At 56.2% G+C, this 26821-nt stretch overlaps 3 protein-coding genes and 1 pseudogene across 15 annotated transcripts in view; 2 read left to right on the forward strand and 2 right to left on the reverse strand.

The window, feature by feature from the left end:
• Window positions 1-1698: 1698 nt before the first annotated feature.
• Window positions 1699-14766, forward strand: ESS2 (ess-2 splicing factor homolog). Of its 4 annotated transcripts, NM_001194280.3 has the most exon segments (11): window positions 1699-1872; window positions 3369-3537; window positions 3629-3724; window positions 6260-6429; window positions 6556-6673; window positions 7011-7144; window positions 7965-8067; window positions 8852-8961; window positions 11389-11504; window positions 12416-13478; window positions 13969-14766. In NM_001194280.3, coding segments are annotated over 10 exon segments (1431 nt in total). In that variant the 5' UTR covers window positions 1699-1737; the 3' UTR covers window positions 12696-13478; window positions 13969-14766.
• TSSK2 (testis specific serine kinase 2) lies at window positions 14678-26436 on the reverse strand. The gene is made up of 2 exons (XM_001104572.5): window positions 26031-26436; window positions 14678-16830 (listed from the first exon to the last, which is right to left on the reverse strand). Exon 2 carries the CDS (start codon window positions 15989-15991, stop codon window positions 14903-14905), a length of 1089 nt encoding a protein of 362 aa, XP_001104572.1. The 5' UTR covers window positions 15992-16830; window positions 26031-26436; the 3' UTR covers window positions 14678-14902.
• On the reverse strand, window positions 21848-23172 carry LOC719017 (testis-specific serine/threonine-protein kinase 1-like; annotated as a pseudogene).
• DGCR2 (DiGeorge syndrome critical region gene 2) overlaps window positions 25546-26821 on the forward strand; it is an 82038-nt gene continuing 80762 nt past the window's right edge. For all 10 annotated transcript variants that reach the window (XR_013399584.1, XR_013399586.1, XR_013399585.1 and 7 more), the window contains exon 1: window positions 25546-25855. Coding sequence is in view for 7 of the 10 variants with exons in the window: in XM_077950861.1 (XP_077806987.1) it covers window positions 25777-25855 (79 nt within the window). In the remaining 3 variants the exon portion in view is untranslated. The remainder of the gene's footprint in view (window positions 25856-26821) is intronic.

Genomic DNA, 26821 nt, shown 5'->3' on the forward strand with positions numbered 1-26821 from the left:
GGTTCGAGTGATTCTCCTGCCTCAGCCTCCCAAGTAGCTGGGACTACAGGCACCCACCACCACGCCCAGCTAATATGTGTGTGTGTGTGTGTGTGTGTGTGTGTGTGTGTGTGTGTATACATATTTTTTTTTAGTAGAGTTGGAGTTTCACCATGTTGGCCAGGCTGGTCTCAAACTCCTGACTTCAAGTGATCCACCTGCCTGTGCTTCCCAAAGTGCTGAGGTTACAGGTATGAGCCACTGTGCCTGGCCTTGAATGAGAATTATCCCTCTTCTGGGAAGCCCACTATGGCATTTGGGGGCCCAATAATCTCTTTTTATTTTTATTTTTTGACAGAGTTTCACTCTTGTTGCCCTGGCTGGAGTGCAGTGGCGTGAACTCAGCTCACTGCAACCTCTGCCTACTGGGTTCAAGTGATTCTCCAGCCTCAGCCTCCCGAGTAGCTGGGACTACAGGCACCCGCCTCCACCACCATGCCCAGCTAATTTTTTGTGTGTGTGCGTGTTATTTTTTTATTTTTTATTTTTTTTTGAGACGGCGTCTTGCTCTGTCCCCCGGGCTGGAGTGCAGTGGCACGATCTCGGCTCACTGCCATCTCTGCTCCCGGGTTCACGCCATTCTCCTGCCTCAGGATTCAAGTGCCTCCTGGGTTCAAGCAATTCTCCTGCCTCAGCCTTCCGAGTAGCTGGGACTAGGCGCTAGCCACCATGCCCGGCTTATTTTTTTTTTGTATTTTTAGTAGAGACAGGGCTTCACCATGTTAGCCAGGATGGTCTCCATCTCCTGACCTCGTGATCCACCCGCCTCGGCCTCCCAAAGCGCTGGGATTACAGGCGGTGAGCCACTGCGCCCGGCCTTTTGTGTGTTTTTAGTAGAGATCGGGTTTCATCTTGTTGGCCAGGCTGGTCTCGAACTCCTGACCTCAGGTGATCCGCCCCTCTTGGCCTCTCAAAGTGCTGGGATTCAGAATAATCTTTAGACATTTCTTAATTGATCCACTGTCTTGTTCTTTCTTTTATCTTTTGTTAGATAGCTATAAAAAAAGATTGTTTTGGCCGGGCGCGGTGGCTCACGCCTGTGATCCAGAGACCAGCCTGACCAACATGGAGAAAACCTGTCTCTACTAAAAATGCAAAATTAACTGGGCGTGGTGGCCCATGCCTGTAATCCCAGCTTCTCGGGAGGCTGAGGCAGGAGAATCCCTTGAACCCGGGAAATCCGGTGAGCCGAGATCGCACCATTGCACTCCAGCCTGGGCAACAAGAGCGAAACTCCATCTCAAAAAAAAAAAAAAAAATTGTTTTAAGGCCCTTTTTTTGCATAAAGCTTGAAACTCCTATATAAGCACATTTCCTCGTGTGTATTTTTGTTGAATAATCTCGAAGCATACATAGTTCTTACCTGTGGGAAATTAGAATTCTAAGGCCTTTGGGCACCGTAAAGCTAGAATTTTTCGCGTGAAGAACACGCCCCATAGCACCCGCCCCCCGCCACCTCCACAGCACCACCTCGTGTTCACAGCATTGACAAGCATGAATAGCGCGGGGCAGGACAAAGACTACAACTCCCATAATGTCTAGCATTTATAGTGACGTCAGTACGGAGCGCGGGCTGGCTTTGTAGAGCCACCGCTTTTCCATTGGCCAACTATTGGAGGCGCCTGCGCAAATGATGCAATCCCGCCCCCTCCACCCTGTGACGCGCCTGGGGTGCCCGAGGTTTTTCCTGGGATAGCGATGGAGACTCCGGGCGCATCAGCTTCGTCCTTGTTGCTCCCCGCCGCGTCCAGGCCCCCGAGGAAGCGCGAGGCGGGAGAGGCTGGGGCTGCGACGAGCAAGCAGCGGGTCCTGGACGAGGAAGAGTATATTGAGGTGCGACCTCGGTGCGGACGCCGGCGACTTCTGGGCCCCTCCCCTGCTTCACGCTCCCCTCGGGTTCCCTTTCTCGGGTCTTGACGCTCCGTCTCCTCTTGGAAGTGGAGGAGCCGGAGTCCCTGCCCTTGGGGTGTGGACGGTCCCACGAGTCAAGTAAACAGGGCAGAGGAAGACGTCTGTGGTGGAAGAGGCTGTAGCAGTGTTGTCAGGGAAAAGAGGGAGCGGTTCTCTTTCTGTGGGACGGGGGTCAGGGAAATAAGATTTTCTGTTAAAGTGTAAGAGTTTGACACACTGGAAGGATGGTGGCAAAGAGGGCTTTCTAAAGAGCGGTGGCATCAAGTATGAATGCTGGGGTTCCAGGAAAAAGCCTGCAGTTGTAACAGCATCTCGAGTGAGTGGACCTCCGTCGCCCCACCACAAGCTCACAGAAGGAGCTGAAACGGGGATTGGCGGAAGTTAGTTTGGTTTTAGACCTGTGTAATTCGGGACACCTTTTGGGATATGTAGATGAGTGGCTTTAACGGACGGTTGGGTGCCCAAATTCGCAGCTCGGGAGCAAGGTCTGGCTGGAGGTGCAGACTTGGGAATCTCAGCCGGTGCTAGTGACTGGCTGAAGTTACTCAGCAAAAAGGTTTGTTTTTATTTTATTTTTTGAGGCGGAGTCTCGCTCCTGCCTCAGCCTGCCGAGTAGCTGGGACTACAGGTGCCCGCCACCACGCCTGGCTAATTTTTGTATTTTTAGTAGCGGCAGGGTTTCACCATGTTGGCCAGGCTGATCTCGAACTGCTGACCTCAGATGATCCTCCCGCCTTAGCCTCTCAAAGTGCTTGGATTACAGGCGTGAGCCACCATGCCCCGCCAGGAAAAAGGTTTAGATTGGAAATAGAAAGTCATGTGTGGAATGAAAGTGATAATACCCACGTTGGTCTGGCTGGTGGGCAGCCAGCAATGGAGAATGAGAATGACCAGTTAGCAAGGGCGAGAGAGAAGAGTTTCACGGACATCAGAAGAGTGTTTAGTGATGTTAGAGGTTGCAGCATGGCAACCATATGGGATGCTCAACCTGGCTAGAAAGTGCCCTCAAGCTCCCTCAAGCCAGGCCCAATCACTGGGGAAGCAGAATTTGAAGGAGTGGACTCTAAGGCAGGAACGCCCAGACGGCAACTCAAACTTTCTTTTTTTTTGAGACAGTCTTGCTCTGTCACCCAGGCTGGAGTGCAGAGGCATGATCTCGACTCACTGCAACCTCCACCTCTCGGGTTTAAGCGATTCTCCTGCCTCAGCCTCCCAAGTAGCTGGGACTACAGGTGGCTGCCACCATGCCTGGCTAATTTTTTGTATTTTTAGTAGAGATGGGGTTTCATCATGTTGGCCAGGCTGGTCTGGAACTCCTGACCTCGTGATCCACCTGTCTTGGCCTCCTGAAGTGTTGGAATTACAGGCATGAGCCACTGTGCCCAGCCTCTGACCTTCATTCTGATCTCTCCTTGCAGGGCCTCCAGACAGTCATCCAAAGGGATTTCTTTCCTGATGTGGAGAAGCTCCAGGCACAGAAGGAGTACCTGGAAGCCGAGGAGAATGGAGACTTGGAACGGATGCGCCAGATTGCCATCAAATTTGGCTCTGCCTTGGGCAAGATGTCCCGGGAGCCCCCGCCACCCTGTATGAGGACCCTGTGGGTAGTGGAGAGGGGAAAGCCTGCTGAACTGTTGCTTCAGGCTACTCTAATTCTCATCCCCCTCTCTTCCCTTAGACGTGACTCCAGCCACGTTTGAAACCCCTGAGGTGCACGCGGGCACTGGAGTGGTGGGCAATAAGCCCAGGCCCCGCGGCCGAGGCCCGGAGGATGGTGAGTGAGGATGCCCTCTTTCAGTCACCTGGTCAGGATTGCCTGGGAATCTTAGCCTGTGAGGCCCTGAGGGGGTGCTCCAGAGGGCTGCAGGTCACATCTTGTTCCTGAGGGGTCTTGCCTAAATAGTAGCCTGTGAAGTCAAAGGACGTTGGTCTAACTGTTAAACATTTGGGTCCAGCTCCCACACGTGACTCGCCTCTGTGAAATGGGACTCTCGCTAGCTCTCACTGGCTTTTCGGCTGTGTTCCAGCCCTGCCCTGTGGGCTTCATGGATGTTGGAAGGCCCCTTTTGTCACTATCCTGAAGACGCCTCAGGGCCTCTCCATTTGTTTCCTTCATATTGGTTGCTTCCCAGATAACTGCATGGCTCGCTGCTTTTCCTCCTATAGATCTCTGTATAGATGTTACCTGTTCAGAGAAACCTTTCTTGACCTGCCACTGTAAAGTCACAACACCACTGGTGCTCTGTGGCTTCCAGCCTGGCTTTGGTTTTTCATCACAAGACATTTCATTTTATTTTATTTTATTTTATTTTACTTTATTTTTTATTTTTTGACACAGAGTCTCACTCTGTCACCCAGGCTGGAGTGCAATGGTGTGATCCCAGCTCACCGCAACCTCCACCTCCTGGATTCAAGCAATTCTCCCTGCCTTAGCGTCCCAAATAGCCGGGATTACAGGCTCCTGCCACCACACCTGGCTAATTTTTGTATTTTCTAGTAGAGACGGGATTTTGCCATATTGGCCCTGCTGGTCTTGAACACCTGCCCTCAGGTGATCTGCCTGCCTTGGCCCCCCCGGAGTGCTGGGATTACAGGTTTATACCTTAATATACAAGGCTTACGCCACCGCGTCTGGCCGAGACATAACATTTTAAAGGGATTACTATTTATGGTCTCTTTCCCTAATTGGCATCACTTGCATAAGAGCAGAAGCGTTATTTTGCTTTCATCCGTATGCTGTGTTGGGAACAGCACACGTGGTATTGTGGGCCTTGCACAGGTACACGTGGAACAGATGAAAGTTGTCATCTTCAGCATGTTTGCTGGGACACACAGGTCTATATGGTGACATTGTGACTTGATGGGGGAGTCCGTTTAGGAAAGGGCACTCCGAGTCCTGTTGAATGTAAGTGTTCTGCACGCCATGGGACTTCCGCATGGTCAGGCCCTCTTTTAATCAGTAGTAGAACGTCAGTGCACGTATGGACGAATGAGATGCTCTTTCCTATCAGTTTCTAGACTCCAGTGTGCTGGAACAGCACAGATGTGTTGTATGTTTGCACAAACATGATATTTTTTGCTTTACAATTCAGCTTTTTCGGCCATTAACACAGTCCTTGTTGTCCTTGAAACTTGATTATCTGTTGAAATGTAGCTTGTGCATCACAGGACAATTTGTAGATTTTTTTCTTCCTTTTTTTCCCTATAGAGATGAGGTTTCATTATGTTGCCCAGGCTGGTCTTGAACTCCTGAGCTCAAGTGATCCTCCCACCTCAGCCTCCCAAAGTGCTAGGATTACAAGTGTGAGCCATCATACGTAGCCAATTTGCAGATTTTCAATACCTATACACCTACATGCCAGTAAATACAGGAATCCTTTTCAGAACCTAAGTGGTAGGAGTCATCATCGCATTTACAGGTGAGGAAGCTGAGGCTCAGAAAGGGAGTCACTTCTGCAGGTCTCAGCGATGGTCAGGGTTTCACTTCTTATCTCTCTGAGATGAATGGGGTTTCACTTCTTATCTCTCTGACCCCTGTCCTCATCCCTTGGGTCTTGAACTTGTAGCCACTGTGCCTTGTGCATAGCCTCGCGTGTAGCAGGTGGTCAGGACTGTCACTAGACTTGAAGGCAAAGCTCTCCAGGTGGCCCCACTGAAGTTTGCACCACCACACGCAGCACCAGGGCACCACCTCAGTGGGGGTACCACTTTCCATGGTGGCAGGCTTGGTGTCGAGGTGTTTGGGGTTGTGGCTTAGCACCTGTGAGGCCCCATCCAGAGGACCGGGTCATATGGGGTCCCTGGAATTGGGGCTGGCTCTCAGGTCAGGATGATTAGGCGATGACCACCCACCTGTAGTACAGGTACTGGGAAGAGAAGAGTGGTTAAATTAGTAAGGAAATCCTAGGAAGTGAGGGAGAGCCCCCGAGGATTTGGAGGTACATCCCACAGGGCTGGCACCACTTTGGTGGGGGAGGAGCCTGCCTGTGATCACGAGCTCTTACTCTAACTCCTGTGTTGCTCCCTCCAGTCTGAATCAGACTATGTAATTCCCTTGGCATCCAGCACATGGGCGGAGCTAGCCCTGCATCTGTAGAGCACCACCTGAAGGCTCTCTGGGCAGTCAGAGTGGGTGGATTCTGCCCCCATGGGGAGTCCTTGGCAGTGTAGGCTCTCATGGGCAGAAGCCAGGACCAGGGGAGAGGATTCCAGCACTGCATGTTGGGGGCTGTGATTCCTGGGCCTGGGTGTCGTCCTCTTTCCTGACTGCAAAGGGTGCTGTGTTCCTCCTCCCGCAACCCCTAAGCAGGAGAGGCTGGAGAGGAGGAGGAGAAGGAGCCACTGCCCAGCCTAGATGTCTTCCTGAGCCGCTACACGAGTGAGGACAATGCCTCCTTCCAGGAGATCATGGAGGTGGCCAAGGAGAGGAGCCGGGCACGCCACGCTTGGCTCTACCAGGCTGAGGAGGAGTTTGAGAAGGTGTCTTTGGGGTCTTGGGTGTCACATAGGCGTAGGCACTCTCTGTGGTGGTTGGGGGAGCCCCAGGGCCGTGGGTACAATGCCCAGGGGCATCTCTGACCATCAGTTTTCCCCATGTGATTGCAGAGGCAGAAAGATAATCTTGAACTCCCGTCAGCAGAGCACCAGGCCATCGAGAGCAGCCAGGCCGGTGTGGAGACCTGGAAGTACAAGGCCAAGAATTCCCTCATGTACTATCCAGAGGGTAAGCAGCGGGCCTGGCAGCCAGATGGGGAGGTGTTGGGTAGAGCTGCGAGTGTCTGGCTCTGTGTTTGGAGCAGGCTTCCAGGTGTGTATGTCCGTGCCCCCTTGCAGTTTGGGCCTCCGAGGGGTACTGGTCTGTCTCAGAGTGGACAGGTCTGTGTGAGGTCAGCAGTGAGTGAGGCCAGCAGTGAGTGAGGCCCTCTCCAGCAGCACCAGGGCCTGCGTTCTGCTCAGTGCTTCTGTTCATCTGGGAGTGACTTGGCCGAGAAGCGAGCTCCTCATGCTCCTTAGGCTGCTGCCTTTCTGACACCTGCTGCTACCTTTGCTTCCTCTGCCAGGTGTCCCTGATGAGGAGCAGCTGTTTAAGAAGCCCCGGCAGGTGGTGCATAAGAACACGCGCTTCCTTAGGGATCCCTTCAGCCAAGCCCTGAGCAGGTGCCAGCTCCAGCAGGCAGCCGCCCTCAATGCCCAGGTGAGTGGCGGGTCAGCAGGGTCACATGCGCCAGGCGGGGCAGGGCTGCCTGGGGGTAGGCACGATCTCTCCCATGTCCTTGAGCTTGGCGGAGCTCAGTGAGTGGAACCATCTGCGGCCCTGTGTGGCAGGGTCCTGAGTCTTTCCTCAGCCCCAGTGGGCTTCCATTGAACACTGCCTTGGTCACACACGTTCTGTAGGTCCAGATCTGTGCCAGCTCCCTTGATGGCAGGGGCATGAGAGAAAAGGGGCTGCTGGGAGCGAGTCCAGGCTGGCCGCTGCATGCGCACACGCCAGGCAGGGAAGCCAGCGAGTAGCAGAGGGAGCCCAGGCCCCGGGGGTGGCTGGGGTAAGACAGGGCCTGGGTTGGCAGAGAGCAGAGGCTGTCTGAGTCTGGGGGCAAGATGAGTGGACACTCTGACAGTGACTGTGGCAGTCACACGGTTGAAGTGGAGAAGGCAGGAAGAGACTAGAGTGTAAGTCCTGTCTGTCGTCAGCATTGCCCCCTGCAGAGGCCTGGCATCAGCATCCTCTGGAGTCGCTGGGATAGGCGCAGCTGGAGCTGAGCCCTGGCACCTCCCTGGATGGGAGGAGGGGCTTCCCTCGCTCAGGTGCCCACTTTGACAGGCCCTCAAAGTCTTTGGGGTGGTTGGGGCAGGGGCCCTCCCTCTCTATCTCCAAGAAGGCCGCCAACCTCAGAGCCCCAGCCTTGCCTTGAGGAGAGGAAGTGTTTCCAGCATGTTCCTATGTGTTTGCCCACTAGCCCGCTGTCGAGCGTGGGCTGCAGTCCCCCTGATGCCAGCCTCTCTGCTTGTTCCAGCACAAACAGGGCAAGGTGGGCCCTGATGGCAAGGAGCTGATCCCCCAGGAGTCCCCTCGAGTGGGTGGATTTGGATTTGTTGCCACTCCTTCTCCTGCCCCTGGTGAGAAAAGTGCCCACTGGCAAGTGGCCTACTGCTGGGACTCCCTGGGAGAGGTGGGCTTCTCAGTCGGCCCTGGCCACTCTCGGCCTCCACCTGGCCTGCCCCACACGTTGTGTAACTCAGGGACCTGGTCTCCTGTCTGTACAAGGCCTTAGAGGCCAGGTGTCCAGGCTGCTTGGGGCCATGGGCGGGCTGGACTCTCAGGCAGACCTGACCCGAGATGTCCTGGGGTGATGTGTTCTGTCCTGGTCCTTGCTGTGATGTCAGCAGGTGGGGGTGTGTGCACAGTGCTTATGAGTCTAAGTCTACCTAGCACTGCAGGGAGGGAGGCTCGGCACCTCAGGGGGCAGGTGACACTCAGGTGGTCCCGTGGCATGCATGGGTGCCCCTCCTGCAGTCTGGCCTCTGTGCTTTTGGGTGCTGGTGCTGTGTCACAGGTCAGGGCATGTGAAGGCACCACAGGTTTGTCCGGGGTTCTAGGAGGTTTGGGAGCCCTGGAAGGCCTGAGTGTCTCCTCCCGCATGGCTGGGGGAGACCTCCCAGAGGCTCGTAGGCTAAGCACATGGCTGTAGGGCCTTGAGCCTGCCTCGGGCCTGCTAGGAGCTTGGCATTTCCCTTTTGGAGGATGGAGGTGCCAGGGTTCCAGAGTCCTGGGAAAGGAGAATGGGCTAGCTGCCTGTATTCATGTTAGCTGGGATGCACATTGGGTGAACAGGCTGTGACTGGAGGGGAGGGTGGTGGGGAGTCCTCTGGCCTGAGACGGTTTTGGGCTCTTTATTTGCAGGTGTGAACGAGTCCCCAATGATGACCTGGGGGGAGGTTGAGAACACACCGTTGAGAGTTGAAGGGTCGGAAACCCCCTACGTGGACAGGACACCGGGCCCAGCTTTCAAGGTGGGTCGTGGTGATGGGGGAACCGTGTGTGACCGGGGTGGACACCTCTAGAGCCCTGAGTGCCTGTGGCTCAGGACTGAGCACTGGAATCGGCCCCCAGCTGCTGACAGGCAGAGTGCTGGCTTTTCTGAATGCCAGGGCACCGAAGGCAGGTGTGGGTGGGTGGACCTGTCACAGAGGGATTTGGGGGTGTGAGGGCTGAGACACCAAGGCAGGGAGTGGCTTGGGCCCTGTGGATCCTGGAGGCCGGGTGCTGTTCACGAGTGAGGGAGGATAGTCACAGACACGTCAGGAGCTCTGCAGGCCTGAGGACCACGGGATGCGGCTGTGTGCTTGCAGAGGAAGGCCCCTGGTTACAGAACATGACTGGGGCACGCTGGATGACACGGCTCAAGCCTGGTGTTGTAGGAGTGGTCAGGGTGGAGTGTGTGAGAACCGGCACAAACCAGGGGAGGCTCTTCGTGGGCTGGGTCAGGTGCAACAGGCCTCCCCGTACCACTGCGGGGCTTTCCCCAGAGTACTTAGTAGAGGTAACCCATGTCCAGACAAAACATGGGGAGAGGTTTTGGTTACTTTGGTTCTGAATTGTCTGGGATGCAAGGATAACTAAGGCAGGCATGCGAGAGGGATAATGAAGAGGATGCTATGCTGTCAAATGTGAGAGCATAAGGCAAGGGCTGAGGTGCTTCCAAGGTGCGCCTGCCACTGCTTCCCGAGTCTCCAGGCCAACGGAAATTGTGAAATCATGAGTCAGAATTTAGGGCTCGATAAAGATGGCAACTCAAATTGCACTGAATAGCAGAGTATTTAGAAATGAAGGAAGCTGGGTCCTTAGGATGTGTAGCAGCATACATTCTGGAAAGGTGAAAAGGTTACATGTAAAAACAATAACCATAAAACAACTAGAAGAAAATAGTGGCGAGTATTTAGTTTGATTTTTTTTTTTTTTTTTTTTTGAGACGGAGTCTCGCTCTGCCGCCCAGGCTGGAGTGCAGTGGCCGGATCTCAGCTCACTGCAAGCTCCGCCTCCCGGGTTCACGCCATTCTCCTGCCTCAGCCTCCCGAGCAGCTGGGACTACAGGCGCCCGCCACCTCGCCCGGCTAGTTTTTTTGTATTTTTAAAGTAGAGACGGGGTTTCACCGTGTCAGCCAGGATGGTCTCGATCTCCTGACCTCGTGATCCGCCCGTCTTAGCCTCCCAAAGTGCTGGGATTACAGGCTTGAGCCACCGCGCCTGGCCTAGTTTGATTTTTTTTTTTTTTTTTTGAGATGGAGTCTCGCTCTGTTGCCCAGGCTGGAGTGTGGTGGCGCGATCTCGGCTCACTGCAACGTCCACCTCCTGGGTTCAAGTGATTCTCCTGCCTCAGCCTCCCGAGTAACTGGGACTACAGGCATGCGTCATCATGCCCGGCTTATTTTTGTATTTTTAGTAGAGATGGGGTTTCACTATGTTGGCCAGACTGGTCTCGAACTCTTGACCTTGTGATCCACCCACCTCAGCCTCCCAAAGTGCTGGGATTACAGGTGTGAGCCACCATGCCTCGCCTTTATTTATTTATTTATTTTAAACAGATAGGGTTTCACTGTGTTGTCCAGGCTGGAGAACAGTGGTGCAATCGTAGCTCCTTGTAACATTGAGCTCCTGGGCTCAAGTGACCCTCCAGCCTCAGTCTCCTGAGTAGCTGGGACTAACAGCACACACCACCACACCCAGCTAATTTTGTGTATGTGTGTGTGTGTAGAAAAGAGGTCTCGTCATGTTGCTCAGACTGGTCTCCAACACCTGAGCTCAAGTGATCCTCCTGCCTTGGCCTCCCAAAGTGCTGGGGTTCCAGGTATGAGCCACCACTCCCAGCCTGTAGTCTAATCTTAAGTTAGGGAGGACTCTCTAAACAAAAGCAAAGGAAGAAATCACAAATGAAAATAACAAATACAGCAGAAAATGTTATAAGTGAAACAAGGGCAAATAACTGAAAACACATATGCACGGTGTAGCGCAGTTGACTTGACACAGGGTCTTGGCGAGGGTCTTCTGAGTGACAGCAGCAGAAAAAGAAAATGAGCCCCTTGAGAGTAAAATAGGCCACAGACACGTGGGGAAGCGCCCAAAATACAGAGTGCCGATAAGACAGAGATGTTCACGCCGATAATCAGGGAAACGTTAAAACAGACCTCTTGTTCCTGAGAGGTTGTCAGAGGTCATGGCTTTGGGAGGAACAGGAAGACAGGTGAGGAGTGCTGGGCCCTGGGCAGGTCAGGCGGGGTTGGGGGCTTTCCAGGGGCTTTTAGTGGGAGATGATGGTGGGTTGTGGGGGTTTTGTAGGCAACAAAGAGAGGCTGGCAGCCACCACAGTGGCTTTCTGTGTGAGGGGCTGCCTGGCATGTGGCAGGCCTGGCACAGCTACCCACACGCCTGCTACCTTGTAGATCCTGGAGCCGGGCCGCAGGGAGCGACTGGGGCTGAAGATGGCCAACGAGGCTGCCGCCAAGAACCGGGCCAAGAAGCAGGAAGCCTTGCGGAGAGTGACGGAGAATCTGGCCAGGTGAGGGGCCGCCTGGCTGGTGGGGAAGTGTGAGGGTAGCTCTGGCCTGCTCCTGCTTGGCCCCTGCCCTGACAGTGTGGAGGCATGGCCCATGCGGCAGAGTCCAGGGCAGGTCTGTGGGGTTCTGCAGTGGGTACTGTGGCAGCTCCTCTATCCAGAGCACGGCCACACATGGACAGGATGAGAGGCCCCCTCCATCTTCTCTTTCCTCCACGTCCTCTTTGGCCCGTCCCTAAGAGGCATCTTTAGGCATGTGGTCCTGCTGGGAGCTTTCATCAGCCCTGTGGAGACGGCCATCGTTCCCCTTGAATCGGGGTGGGGACTCCAACTCTCAGAGGCCTGGGGGTCCACCCCAGCCCCCACAGCCAAGGGCAGTGCTACTGAGTGCTACTGTTTGACCTCAGGTTTTTCTTTTTTTTTTTTTGAGACGGAGTCTCGCTCTGTCGCCCAGGCTGGAGTGCAGTGGCGGGATCTCGGCTCACTGCAAGCTCCGCCTCCTGGGTTCACGTCATTCTCCTGCCTCAGCCTCCCGAGTAGCTGGGACTACAGGCGCCCGCCACCTCGCCCGGCTAGTTTTTTTTTTGTATTTTTTTAGTAGAGACGGGGTTTCACCGCTTTAGCCAGGATGGTCTCGATCTCCTGACCTCGTGATCCGCCCGTCTCGGCCTCCCAAAGTGCTGGGATTACAGGCTTGAGCCACCGCGCCCGGCCTTGACCTCAGGTTTGACCTGAGTGCTGCTGTTTGACCTCAGGGATCCCCCGCATTTGCCGCCATGCCGGCAGTGCCGTCCTCCTCAGCTCAGAGTGACTGTGTCTCTGTCCAGGCTCTTCCTGGGAGCCGAGGAAGGCCCTGCTGCCGGCAGCTCTCAGCCCACCTAACCCTGCCTCTCTCGTCCATCCCTTCACCCCAGCCTCACTCCCAAAGGCCTGAACCCAGCCATGTCCCCAGCCCTACAGCGCCTCGTGAGCAGGACGGCCAGCAAGTACACAGACCGAGCCCTGCGGGCCAGCTACACACCATCCCCAGCACGCTCCACCCACCTCAAGACCCCGGCCAGTGGGCTACAGACCCCCACAAGCACACCAGCGCCTGGCTCTGCCACACGCACCCCTCTCACGCAGGACCCGGCCTCCATCACGGACAACCTGCTGCAGCTCCCTGCCCGGCGCAAAGCCTCGGACTTCTTTTAGAGCTAGGCCTGGGCTGGGCCCATAGACGCTTCATGGAGCCTGCAGGGCAGCTGTACACCCAGCAGAGGACTCCAGCCTTCTCGGGGCCCAGGCCTGGGCCAAAGCTATTTACTACACCAGGAGCCACTGGAGAAAGGGGCTGTGCTGGGGCCAGGCTGGCACAGGACGCACAGGCCCACGCCACATCCCAGGGCCTTGCCAAGCTGTTTGCTGTTTAATTGGCCCCTTGAAGTGTCATTAAAGAACACCTGGTACAGTCTGGGGGTTGCCTCTCCATCCTGCTCCCCACACAAGCCCTAGCCTTGCCCTGGGGCCTACATCGTGTCTCAGGACCGCAGGGCTTGAAGCGAGGGGCCCCCCAGGTGAGGAAGCTGCAGGTGGGGTGGCTGTGGGGGCACCGGATGACTCTGGCATCGCTTTCTGCAGCACCCGGAACCTGTGTTCTGAGCTGAGCTCACATCCTCCTGTGCTTTCTGCTCCTCTGGGGGGATGTGAAGGAGAAATGGAGCCCTTGGAAGTTGTACTCTCAGGTTCACCTGCAGTTCTGGGCCCAGGTCTGCAGCCTCCACTCTGGGCTTGCCTGCTGTGAGGTGCACTGGTTATAGGACTGTGTAGGGGCTGCATATCAGGTGATCTCAGCCGTCACCTTCTCCCAGCCCTGGCTTCCAGCTCATGGGGTGGGACTGTCCCGCTCACCTCTCTGCCGTAGGCACTGCCCATCTTATGCTGCTGGCCCTGGCCTCACCTTGTCTCTCCCACCAACAGGAGCTCCCAGATAACAGTAATGTGGGCCCCAGGCTCCATGCAGACCTGGCAGGTCCTCTGTGCACTGCGGGCACACTTGCCCATTGGCCAAGGATATGGGTGTCTGACCCTTAGGAGTCTGGTGGCCTGACGGTCCTGTGCCTGCTTTCTGCAGAGGTAGAGGGGCCCAGGTGGGCCCAAGACCAAGATCTGGCCCCCAGACCTCAAGTGGAGGGCACAGATTGTGCATTCAGGGTGGGGGTCTCACTGCTCAGGGACACACCTGGCCTCTGCTCACACTGGGATCCTTCTTGTTTTGAGTGTACATGTACCCAGCCTGTGCTAGGCGATCTTCTCTGGTCCTCTCACGCCTTTCCTAAGTGCTGAAGTTCTCTGGAGGCTGGTGCAGGGCCTGATCTCTGCCACCTACCTGGGGCCACTGCTAACCTGTGTTCCTCGATAGTGAGTTCCTGCAAGTTCCTGGGGTGGCTGAGCTCCAGATGTGCCCTGGGACCTGCAGGTGGATGTAGGGTTGCTGGACAGGTAGGATGGGACTCTTAATGGGTGGGGGATGTGGGGCCTTTGGTGCTTTATCCCATAGGAAAGGGTGCATGTTGTCCTAAGGGAGTCCCCAGGAAGTGGGGAGGGAGGGGGAGGAGCACTGTCTAGGTGCTGACCACCTCGAGCACTTGGCCAGCAAGTGGGCCGCATGCTTTGGGAGCAATGGGTGACACAGCAGGAAGCACAAAAGACAGGCCAGTGCACCATCACCAACGGCTGCTGAGCAGCTTGCAGAGCCACTGGGTGGGGAGGGCACACCGGGAGGTCTCAGCTGGGGCTGCCCCTGGAGGACTGGGCAGGGAACTTGAGGGCTGAGGACAGAAATCTCAAATGACTCCGGGAAATAGAGGAAGAGGAGGATGCTGAGCGAGGGGCTCTGAGGGAGTGGGGTTAGGTTAGAGTGGGCTGAACTGCAGGAGGCCAGGGGGAGTCGTGGACCCCTGGAGCTGGCCAGCCCCAGGGCATTGAGGAGGAGGCCAGGTCAGAGGGAGACAGTGTGGGCCTGGCAGGTGGACCCTGGCAGAGGCCCTCTCGTCCCCCACAAGGCCAGGCCACACCACGAGTCTGCCTGTACCTGAGCACCTGTCCTGTGCTCCTAGGCCGGAGACCACTGTGTGTCAGGTGGGGCGGTTGGCTGAGTCCCAGAGAAAAACACTCCTCACTGGGCACTCTTGATGCTTGTACACACCCTGTGGTTTATTTGGTGGTCAGTAAAGAACGTCTTTGCTACTAAGTGGAAGAAAGCTAATGGAACGTAATCAAAATAGTGGTTTAATTGACGAATTTTACTTGCACCTGTGCCTTCTTCAGATCCTACCTGCCTACTTAGTTAATGTGAAGGCCGACTTCGCCATGCCCCCCCCACCACGACCCCCACCACACACGACGGGGTCATCATCATGCTAGGTGCTTGCTTTCCCCACCTCAGCTCCGGAGACGTGATGGTCTTTGGCCCTGGAGGTCTCGGCCAGCCTGTCCTCCACCTTGTCCTCGTTCTCGGGCACCACCAGCAGCCGGTGCTGGGTTTTGGCTCCAAGCTTGTGGTCGGGTCGGTGGTCGGGCCGGTGGTCGGGCCTCAAGCCTGGCTTGGTGTCCAGTTTGCACTCGGCGCGGTACTTGCCCTCCCCCTCCCTCTTGAAGGAGGCAGAAGACATGGCTTTGGGCTTGGGGGGCTGCAGCCACGAGTGGCTGAGGATCTCATCAATGTGGAGCCGCTGGCTGACGTCAGGCTGCAGCATGCGGTAGATGAGGTCCTTGCACTCACAGGTCAGGTTCTTGGAGCGTGGGAAGTCCACACGGTGCTCCTTCTGGATACGCAGCATCTTCCTGATGTCGGAGTCGTCGTAGGGCATGGAGCCGCAGACCATGATGTAGAGGATCACACCCAGGCTCCAGATGTCGTACACCTTGGGCTGGTAGGGGATGCCCTGCAGCACCTCGGGGGCTGCATATGCCGCTGACCCGCAGAAGGTCTTGCTGAGGATGATGCGCCCATTGCTGTCCCGCAGGCAGCGCTTGGAGAAGCCGAAGTCAGACAGCTTGATGTTGAAGTCCTTGTCGAGGAGAAGGTTCTCGCACTTGAGGTCCCGGTGGACAACGTCCAGGTCGTGGCAGTACTTGACGGCCAAGGAGAGCTGTCGGAACATCTTGCGCGCCACGTCCTCGTGCAGGGCTCCCCGGCACTTGATGAACTCGAGGAGGTCGCCCTGGACGCCAAGCTCCATGATGATGTAGATGCGCCCGTCAGAGGTCTCAAAGATCTCGTAGGTCTTGATGATGGAGCCGTGGTTGACAGTTGCCAGGATGTCCATCTCCCGAGGAAGGAATCTCTCCACAAAGTCAGTGGGTGTTTTTTTGCGGTCGATGATCTTGACAGCCACATTGAACTTGAGGCGCTCAGAGTAGGCAGATTTGACTTTTGCGTAGGAACCCTTGCCAAGATTGATGCCTACGATGTAACCCTTCTTCCTTAGGACTGTGGCATCGTCCATGGTGCCAGGAGCGACTGGCGCCGCTGCCGTCTACATCCCCCCGTCACGTGGGCCAGCGGGCATTGTCCTCATTTACACTACCGGGAGGTGTCTGGCTGGGCTGGGCTGGGCTTCAACTCAGGGGTGGAACACTCAGCATTGTCTCTGGGTGACTTCAGCGAATGAACTCATAAAGCCAAGGAGTGGGGGCGGGGACTGGGCTGAGGGGGAACAGGGTTCCTGGAACCATGGAAGCCAGGCTGGTCTGGCAGGAGCGCCCGCTCCCCACCCGCTGGAAGGAAGCCTGTCCCCAGACAGGACTGTGGTAACCCTGCTGCTGCTGCTTGCATTGGTTTCCCTGTCTGTCACACAAGTCAGGCCGGAGGGGAGGCGGCCCCCCTCCAGCCTGTTTCCATCACCTGGCTGTGGGGACCGACCCTGCGTTGATCTTTGTCTCACTAGGGTGGGTTTCCTGCAGCTTCTTTGGGCTATGAAAAAAAGCCCCCCTTGGGCTGTGTCCTTGGTGTGGCAGGACAGTTCTCCCTGACAGTCACCCAGACAGGCCTGCATAGCACCCCGGTTACACAGACAGATTTCCATAGCACTGCCTTAACATTGAGCACATAGTTAAATCTAGGGAAATTAGTGCCCAAACATCGAAGCTAGAAATGAAACATACAGTCAGTAGGAGCCTTGCATGGGCTTCTTTCTTGCTGGAGCCAGCCAAAATAATAGGAACGGTTTTACATTCCTAGTGCCAGGACCCATCTCGGGTCGACAAAATCTGAAGACAAGTCAAGGTAACAGGCAGCTGTTTGAATAGATTCATTGAATAGTCTAAGGCAGCTCTCTGGACCAAGCTGTAAAGGAGATAAAATCGAAATAATCACACCCGTACCACAGTAGACAGGCCTTGAAGACAGTGGGCCCCTTTTGATCAGACTTAGCAAGCTTTTTTTTTTTTTTTGCCTCTGACCTACTTGAAACAAAATCAGTTACCAGTAGACTTAGGTGATTGCTAGCACGTAGACATATAACCCCAACCTATATAAACAGAAAATCGTAACACTTGGAGTTGGTCTGGTGGAATTATCTCCAGTATGCAGTTACAGTAATAAATTCCCTTCTTTCCTAGTTTGTCTGCTGCTTGTTATTGGGCCTCAAGAAAATGCAGCTGGACCTGGCTTGGTTCTGGAAACAGTGGTACCTGGGAGGGACTGCCCTGGACCAGTCCGGCTGGCAGTGGTGCCAAGCCTGGTAGACGAAAGCGGCCCTGTGTTTGGGAGCGGAGGCGGCAGGCCCCTCAGGGTAGAGAGCCGGGCAGGTGAGTCGCTGCTGCTCCAGCGAGCAAGGGCCTGTGTATGGGTGGGTCAGGGCTGCAGTACATGCCAACTGGGTGTCCAGGGTCCAGGGCAGGTGCCTGCATGTCTGAGGGGTGGGGCAGGGCCTCCCTTGGGTAGAGGCGGCAGGAAGGCACCTGGGCAGCAGAGAGCTTGGGAGAAGAGAGGGCTTTTTCTGAGAGTGGCTGGGAAGGAGGAGGGAAGTGAAGGAGTCGGGGCTTTTTCTGTAAGTGGCAGGCCGCCGCTGCAGGTGCAGGACAGGAGAAGGGCCGTCCCAGTTGTGTTTTAAGATGGTCAGTGGCAGAGAGAGAGACAGAGTAGAACTGGCTTTGTGATGAAGGTGGGGGCCAGTGCCTTCGACCAAGTGAGAGGAGGCTGGGCCAGGGTGGGCCTCGGGATCAGCAGGAGACAGAAGGTCAGGTCTGTCTTGTTTGCTAGTCTGTCAGTGGATGGGCCCTGGTGCTGGGGAATCCTGGAGCTGATAGCACCCAGGCCATGCACTGGGAAGAGCAGGCACCTGGGTGAGGAGGGAGTTCTGAGTCATGTCAGTTTGGGCCTTTGTGTGGAGTGAGCAGCAGTCGCCTGTTGGAACCCTGACACTGAGTATCATTTGCATCTTGGGCTGCCTTTTGCACCTGGAAACAGTGTGAACATCCTGTGTCAGGGCTGCTGTGTGGATTTGTGCTTTCGGAAATGTGGCATCCTGTACATGTCTCCTCAGGTGCTTTGGACGGATGTTCATTTGTCATCCATCACAGGCATCCTGGGTCCACAGGGAGTGGCTGGGACAGACGAGCTGTGTGCTCAGCGTTCAGGGGAGAGGGAGGAAGGCCTGCTCCCAGGTGGGGTTTAGTCCTGGAAGGTTTCAAAGAGGAAGTGATGTTGGAGCTGGGGTGCTGGGAATCAACAGACTCCATGGGGTTGACAAGAGGGGCAGGACATGTCAGGCAGATGTGACATCTTGGCCCTGACATGGCTGTGTGAACCCACTCTGTCTGGAGTACACAGGGAGCACCCTGTGTCTGGAGGTCACTAGGGAAGATTGGAGAAACAGGGCAGCCAAAGTCAGGATGCCAAGCTGAGAGGCTCAGATGAGCAGGATGGGCCGATGTGCCCACGGTGACTGCCTTCCAGCAGTGACAGCCTCCCAGAGTCCCACCCGAAGCTCTTTGTAGCATCGGTGGTTAATAGCTTTAGTTTGATGCTTTCCTTTCTCCTGGGAGTCTCTATGGCTGAAATGACCAGCACTTCACTCCTTTTTTTGTCCTAGAAGGGGCTGGCTATGAAAATTTGTAGGCCAGGACCCAGGAGCATGAGAATTCCCACTTACCACCCCCTGACCCTTTCCCTTGCTCCCCTAAATGCCCTATCTGGGGCATTTCTCTGCATATCTGCTTGCCCTGCCCTTGCCCTTGCCCTTGCCCTTTCCTTTCCTTTCCCCTTTCCTTTCCCCTCCCTTTCCCTTTTCCTTTCCTTTTTCCTTTCCCTTCCCTTTCCCTTCCCTTTCCCTTCCCTTTCCCTTCCCTTTCCTTTCCTTTCTTTTCAATGGAGTCTTGCTTTGGCACGATCTCAGCTCACTGCAACTTTCACCTCCAGGGTTCAAGCAATTTTCATGCCTCAGCCTCTCCAGCAGCTGGAATTACAAGCACGCACCATGATGCCCAGCTAATTTTTGTATTTTTTAGTAGAGATGGGGTTTCACTCTATTGCCCAGGTTGGTCTCGAACTCCTGGCCTCAAGGGATCTGCCTGTCTCAGCCTCCCAAAGTGCTGAGATTACAGGCATGAGCTACCGTGCCCTGGCCAGATATCTGCCTTCTTGCTAGACTCTACCAATGCCTTCTCCCTCTTTTTGTGCATTCTACTTCACCCCCCGAGTGCCTCTCTGGTCCTTGGGGGACGTGCCAGAAGAGGCAGGTGTCAACATTGCAGAGGCAGAGCTGCCCAGGCATGGAGTGGGCTGCTTCATCCAGGAAGTACACACAGGGCCGGGACTCCTGGTGTGTTTGACGGAGAGGGTTGGATTGGATCTGGGGACCTCCAGCGTTGCTCCTAGGGATGCAGTCCTGTGAGCCAGGTACCTGCACACTCTGAGAAATCCACTTCCCTCTGAACCTTCCTTTCCTTTATAAAGTAGATACCTGTTTACCCATTTGTCCCCCAGGCACTGAGGGTCTGCCCTGGGTGCTGAGGTACACTGATGAGCTAGACCACCCATGCCTTCCTGGACCCCAGAGGCGAGGGAGGCTCAATCACACCAAGTGTGTATGCACGATGGTGGCTGTGCCACGCCTCAGAACCATGGTGCTGTGAGGACAGGGAACTGGGAATTGGACTTTGGGAAGCTGGGGAAGGCTGAGGTCTGAGGAACGAGCCAGGTGGAGGGGGATGAGGATGGCTATTACATGTGATGGTTTGAAGGGATGTGGCTTGGCAGGAACATGGACAGGCCATGGAGGGCCTTGTTGAGGTCCTGGTCCTAGCACCTCCGAGGGTCCTTGAAGGGGTCTGAGCCAGGGCTGAGCCACCTATGGGAGTCGCCCGGCATGGCGAGGCCACCTGTGGAGGGGTCACCTGGGCCTCCTGCCCTGGGCAGTGTGATCTCAGACACTCTCTCTGAGCTGTTTCCAGCTGTAAAGCGCAGAGCAGGAACTCCTCCCGCAGCCCCTCCCACCCGGGCTCACCTGGCTGAGCTACAGTGAAGCTCCCAGACCTGCTTGCTGGCCACTCCCCTGAGGACCAGCGCAGGTCTGTGGGGATAATTGGGGAGGAGGGCCCAAGAGCCATTCCTCAGGATGTCCCACCCGGGCCCCCATCCCGGCACTCTGGGCTTCCTCTCCACCATGAGTTTCTTGGTGGGAAGAACAGGGTGGCCCCTCGAGGCCTGTTGGCAGAGTACAGAGTGGCAGGCTGCTGAGAACCCCTAGAAGGCTTTATGGAGGCCTCAGCCCCTCAGCTGAGCCTGGAGAGCTGGACAGAGTCTGCAGGGGCAAGTTCCCTGTATGATTATGGGCCATGTGTGTGATGGGGGCACAGTGGTGAGGCCTGGTGCCCAGAGGCCAGGGGAGGATGCATTGGGCCACAGGAGGACCCCAGAGGCCAGGGCAGGTTTCTCCCCGCTGGGCAGTGGGAGCCAGGCTGGGTGGGGGATGGCTCTGGACACTGTTGGAGGTGGTGGGAGGGTTGGGGTGGAGGCCTGAAATTAAACCACGTGGAAGGGGGCTTTGGGAGCATGAGGAGGCAGGTGGACTTGAGGAGGGCAAGGAGGGCCGGTCCAGGCTCTCACTGGACCCTACTTCTCCAAGGGGACTGAGGTTGGGGTCTTCCTGAGGTAGAGAAGTGACCATAGGTAGACTGTGGACAGTGATCATGGATGCTGCTGGCAGTGGAGCTCCTCTGCTCTGACATTCTCTGTGTCCAGCACCTGCTTCAGGCGCCGCCCCGGGGGAGTGGGAGTCGCACGACTGTCCTAGCCTTGGGTTTGACTTTGGCCCCATCCACTTAGAGGCCATGGGAAAGGTGATTCTGAAAGCGCTTGTCCTTTGTGTGTGTGTCAAGCCTTAGGCCCACATAAGGTTGTCCACAGTGGGGCGAGGAGAAAGGGGCCATGGGGAGGTAGCCCTGCCTAAGATATGCACAGGCCATGCAGCACACTTAGCCAGTGGTGCCAACTTTAGGCTCATGACCCCTGTGGGGCTCCGATGGTCAGCATTCCCTGTCCTCAGGCCAGGCATGCATTGTGGTTGCCTGGCCTATCCTACTTGCCAGTGTCAACTTCTAATGCTGGCAGGGGTGTCATCCCTGGGGACAGGCTAGGATGGGGATAAGATGTGGTCAAGAGCACACACGACTGTGGGACATGCTTGGGCTGGAGTGTGGTTGGGCCATCCAGCAGAGCCTCCTACTTCTCCTGGGCTGGAGAGTGACCACAGGGTGGGGTGACCCCGGCACTGTCGAAAGCTGGGTGCTGGCTGGACACGGGGCCTGTGGTGGACAGAGCACAATGAACGAGTTGCCCAGCAGGGTAGGGAGCTCAGGAGTGGCTGAGAGGCTGGCCACCTGTCCTCTGCAGCCTCCTGCAACCCCCACTGGCAGCCTTGTGGGGCTGCAGAGGGCAGGTCTGCCCAGACCCTCAGTCCCAACTGTACACAGAGCCTGCGCTCCTCTGCAGGGGTGCCTCGGCACACTTCTTGGTCCTGTCCTCTCCCTGTCCTTTCCTGACCCCAGCACCGCACTCGGGGGCATCCCTTCTGAGGCAGCAGCTTCCTCATTCACCTCTCGGCTCTGGCCCCTGCCCCTCCAGGTCTCTCCCAGCCCCAGCCCCAGCACGGGCTTGAGGTCATGGTCTGGGCTGGGCACGCTGGGATGTGTTTTCCCAAGTGAAGAAGGAATCATAGCACAATCTGAGTGGGAAACCCGTGGAGGGGAGCCCAGGACTAGTCAGCTGAGGCAAAGACATTCACTTTGGCATCTGCATTAATATAGTGATTTATTGCTCTTTTAGCAATGTGGTTATGAAGTTCAAGGGGAGAGAGAAGAAACTGATGAAAACAGCGGCTCATCTGGGACTGTCTTCCTTCTCTGGTTTGTGCCTTGACTTCTTCAGAGCTTGGGCCTGAAGGTGTGAGCTCCATCTCATTCACTGCTGGCATACTGGGCCACAAATGCTCACTGGATGCGAATCTCTGGAGGCCTTTGGGGGGGCCCTTCCTCTTTCTCCCTGGTTGACGGCTTGCTGGGGAAGCCTAGGACGTCCGACTGCCTGGACATTTGCATTGCCAACCCCTCAGGTTTTGTCTCAGGTTGTCTCTTGGGCTGTGCCTCTTCCCCAGACTCCAGCTTGGTGGCAGACCTCTTGGCAGAGCCAGGTTCAGGGGTCCACAAGAGTTCAGTTCCCCGGGAGCTTTCCCCCTCCTTGTTGATGACCATAGAGGGCAGTCCTTGTGCCTTGGGCTGCACCCAGCATTGGCTGAGAATGTCATGGATGTGGAGCTGTTGGCTGATGTTGGGCTGCAGCATGCACTAGATGAGGTCCTTGCACTCGTCTGTCAGGTTCTTGGAGTGTGGGAAGTCCACATGGTGCGCCTTCTGGGTACACGGCATCTTCCTGATGTTGGAGTCGTCCTAGGGCATGGAGCTGCAGACCATGATGTAGAGGATCATGCCCAGGCTCCAGATGTCATACACCTTGGGCTAGTAGGGGATGCCCTGCTGCACCTCAGGGGCTGCATATGCCACCGACCCACAGAAGGTCTTGCTTAATCTCTGTTGGCCATTGTCATCCCGCAGGCAGAGCTTGGAGAACCTGAAGTAGAACAGCTTGATGTTGAAATCCTTGTGGAGGAGCAGGTTCTAACACTTGAGGTTCTGGTGCACGATGTCCAGGTCGTGGCAGTACTTAATGGCCAAGGAGAGTTGGTGGAACATCTTGCACGCCATGTCCTTGGGCAGGGCTCCCTGGCACTCGATGAACTAGTTTTTTTTCTCAACCCTGGCTGGGCTCCCAGGGCAGACCTGGGGCTGGGGGCCAAAGGCGGGGCCTGGATGCCACCCTGAGCACTGGTGGCTGCTCTGAGGACAGTATAAGCAGCAGGGGCAGCACTGGACAGTGGCTATTGTTTCTTCTGGCAGTGGAGCCCTGCTGCTGTGCCAGGCTCTGCGTCCGGCACCTGTTCCAGGCTACGCCCTAGGGGAGTAGGGGTCACACGACTATCCTAGCCTTGGATTTGACTTTGGCCTCATCCACCTAGAGGGAGTGAACACCCCTTCCTCACAGAGCCAAGTGGAACCCTGGATCCCTCAGGGATGACTTGGTAGTGCAGGCTGGATGTCACTCAGGTTGGGTTGGGTTCCTACCTGCCATGGCCCTTCCCCCTTTTCTCTGCTCCTTCACCTTCTTCCCTAACCCTGACTGCCCACTGCCAGGCCTTTGTGCGTTCTGGGCGCTCCTTCTTCCGGACAGCCTCCTTCTCCTTCCTGCTGGGGACACCCCAACTACTGTCTCCTGGAAACCAAAAATAAAATTCTAAGCTCCCTAGCCATCTGAATGGACCCCTCCTCTCCACCAAGGGCATTCCAAACTTAACCTGAAAAACTAGTTCAGGCTGTGATAGGAAGTGGGAGTCAGGCCTCATTATCCCTCCTCCCTTCAGGTTTCAGGCACAGCTAAGCAATGGTAACATCGACACAGAGACTTGAAGACTGACAACAGACTCTCTGGCAGTAAGATACCAGCATGACAGCAGGCCCGGAAAGAAACAAGTATTTTACTGTAAAACAGATTTCTTTCACATATTTTGAAGTCACTCTGCAAAGCTGTTTCTTGTGGGGAAAATCTACATTCTGTAGAGAATCCCCATCCCTTTCAAGGTCTTTTCTCCTGAGAGAATTAACTAGAGTCTGGCACCTTTTATTTATTTTTCCTTTTTTAATTTTTTTTTTTTTTGAGACAGAGTCTTGCTCTGTTGCCCAGGCTGGAGTGCAGTGGCGTGATCTTGGCTCACCGCAACCTCTGCCTCCCTGGTTCAAGTGATTCTCCTGCTATCAGCCTCCTGAGTAGCTGGGATTACAGGCGTGCGCCACCATGCCTGGATAACTTTTGTAGTTTTGGTAGAGACGTGGTTTCACCGTGTTGGCCAGGCTGATCTTGAACTCCTGACTTCAAGTGATCTGCCCACCTTGGCATCTCAAAGTGCTGGGGTTACAGGCGTGAGTCACTGTGCCCAGGAGTCTGGCACTTTTTTTTTTTTTTTTTTTTTGAGATGGAGCCTTGCTCTGTCGCCCAGGCTGGAGTGCAGTGGCACAATCTCAGCTCACTGCAACCTCTGTTTCCTGGGTTTACGCCATTCTCCTGCCTCAGCCTCCCGAGTAGCTGGGACTACAGGCGCCCGCCACCACGCCCGGCTAATTTTTTGCATTTTTAATAGAGACGGGGTTTCACGGTGTTAGCCAGGATGGTCTCGATCTCCTGACCTCGTGATCCGCCCACCTCGGCCTCCCAAAGTGCTGGGATTACAAGTGTAAGCCACTGCGCCCGGCCGAGTCTAGCACTTTTTAATAAGAAACATTAACAGTTTCTTCTCTGTGAAGCCTGATACCTGGAAGCTTCATCTGTCTAAGAAGCTTGGTCTCCACAATCCCTTAATCCAGACAGTCCCTTTTATTGATTCCACGTCTTTAGATAAACTCTTTGAACCAGCTGCCAATCCGCATGACCTGGAAGCCCCCTCCACCCCCACTTTCAAGTTGTCCCGCCTTTTCCGACTGAACCACTGTATACCTTACATGACTGATGTCTTGTCTCCCTAAAATGTATAAAACCAAGCTGTAGCCCTACCCCCGTGGACACTTGCAGGATCTCCTGGGGCTGTGTCCCAGGCTATTGGTCACATATTGGCTCAGAAGAAATGTCTTCAAATATTTTACAGAGCTGGACTCTTTTTGCCAACACTGCCCTCCAAGGTTCACCCTGTTGGTGATGACAGGTGAGAGGTGGCACTTGGAGCACTGTTCGCAGGGGCGCTGAGCCTCCTCTTTGCCTAGCTTTCCTTCCTGCACATGTGGCCTTCCCTTCGCCATTGTGCAGGGAGGTCCTCCAGGGAGCCGGCTTCGCTGCAGTCTCCAGGATCTGGCCTTCCCAGTATCTCTTTGCCTGACACTCCCTTAGGCCATTCCTGTTCCTTACAGGGTGACCCTCTTTCCCCACCCTTAGAACCGGCAGGCCCTCCCTCCTCCACAGCGGTTCGGCCTTAAAAAGACCCCTTTGGGGCGCACTTTTGGGCTGCTCACGGGACCTGAGCTTGCAGGTGTTAAGACCCTTGGAGTCTCAGCCAGGTTCCCGCTTCGTCCTCTCCGCTCCCCACCCGCGCGACCCCACGGCGCCCAGCCCCATGCCCCGCGCCTTTCGATGTCTGTCCTTGTGGTCCCCCGCCCGCCGCCCCTACCCCGCGTCCAGAGACCCTACTCCCTTCCGAGGCCGCGTCGCTCAGGCCCCAGCCCCGGCTCTGCCTCTCTGCTTAACCAATGGCACGCCTAAACTCCGTATGGTCCCGCCCTTCCCTTAGAGCCCGCCCCTCAGTCACCGCCCTTAGGTCCCCGCCCACCGCCGTCGTGACCTTAGGCTTCACCCCCTTCGGGGGGAAGTTCTGTGGCTCTGGCCCCGCCCCCTGCCTTGGCGTTCATTGGCCCGCGCCGGCGTCGAGGGCGGGAGGCGGGGCGGCGCGGCGCGGAGCCGAGCAGGACGGCAGCCATCTTGCGCGGAGCTGGAGTCGGAGCCTGAGGCTGCCGCCGAGAGTGCGCGCCAGCCCGCGGCCCAGCCGAAGCTCTTTCCCGCCGCCTCTCCGCGCCTCGCCCAGGTCCAGCCCCGCCTGACCCTCCGCTTGGCACGGTCCCCTGACCCTCAGTCCGGCTCGGTCCGGCCTCCCAGCGGGGTCACGCAGCCGCCCCGGGGACGATGAACGGAGGATAAATGGTGCCCAAGGCAGACAGCGGCGTCTTCCTACTGCTCTTCCTGCTCGTGCTCACTGTCACCGAGCCGCTGCGGCCAGGTGCGCCGCGCGATGGGGGCGGTGTGGGGGCGGGGCGGCGAGCGGGGCCGGGGTCGCCCCAGGACCTCCTTTCACCCGCGGCGCCCTTCTGCAGGGGCCGCGCCTGGGGCAGGGGCGGGCGGGGCCTGGCTCGCGGGCCGCCTGGCACTCTCTGCGGACGCCTGCTGGAGCTTACCTGGGCTCGCGGCGCCTCGGACTTCGTGCAGCTGTGCTGTCCGGGATGTTGCCTCTGGGCCCTTCCTGGGAGCGGCGGCGGCCAGGAGCTACGCCACGGGCGCGCCCTCCCGCCAGCCCAGCGTCGGAGTCGGGCTGGGGACAGCGGCTCTCGGGGGCACCTGGTTTCGCAGAAGTCCTCCCAGCAGTGGCCTAGTGCCAGCCTCTCAGTCCTGGAAACTCCTCGCCTGGACATTGGTGGCTGTGGCAGACTGTCATTCAGTGAGACGTTGCACTGAAGAAGTCCTCAGCTCACACCCGGTCCAGAGGAGGCACCAGGAGTCAGCCTAGCGTTGTGTGGCCGGCGCCAGCGTCCCGCGAGCGGAGACCTCGCCACTGTGCGGGGCCCTTAGGCGTGCTGCGTGTATGTGATGAATGAGTCCAGGCTTTGGAACTCCCCTAGGAGCTAGTGTGTTCTTAAGTCTGTGGTGGGGAATCAGAACCCGGGCAACCTCCTAGGAGACCCTTTTCTACCTATTTCAGTGTACCTCTCCTTCCCTTGAACTGCCCCAGGACCGATGTATCCATCAGGCACAGGAATTCTGATATCACTGGCCCACGGTACTTTTAGTGGCCTGTGAATGTTATTTTATTTCATTTTTTAAGTCAGCAGGAAAAAACAACTTCTGGTCAAAGGAAATGTTTTCTTATGTATATTAATACAGTTTTCTTTATGCCAATACAGTGAAAAAGCATGACTCTTAATATTTCTTAGTGGAGGAAAGGTCCCATGAAGGCAGAAGTGCCAGGGCC

Source organism: Macaca mulatta, chromosome 10, assembly GCF_049350105.2.
Source record: "Macaca mulatta isolate MMU2019108-1 chromosome 10, T2T-MMU8v2.0, whole genome shotgun sequence".
Classification (NCBI taxonomy): domain Eukaryota; kingdom Metazoa; phylum Chordata; class Mammalia; order Primates; family Cercopithecidae; genus Macaca; species Macaca mulatta.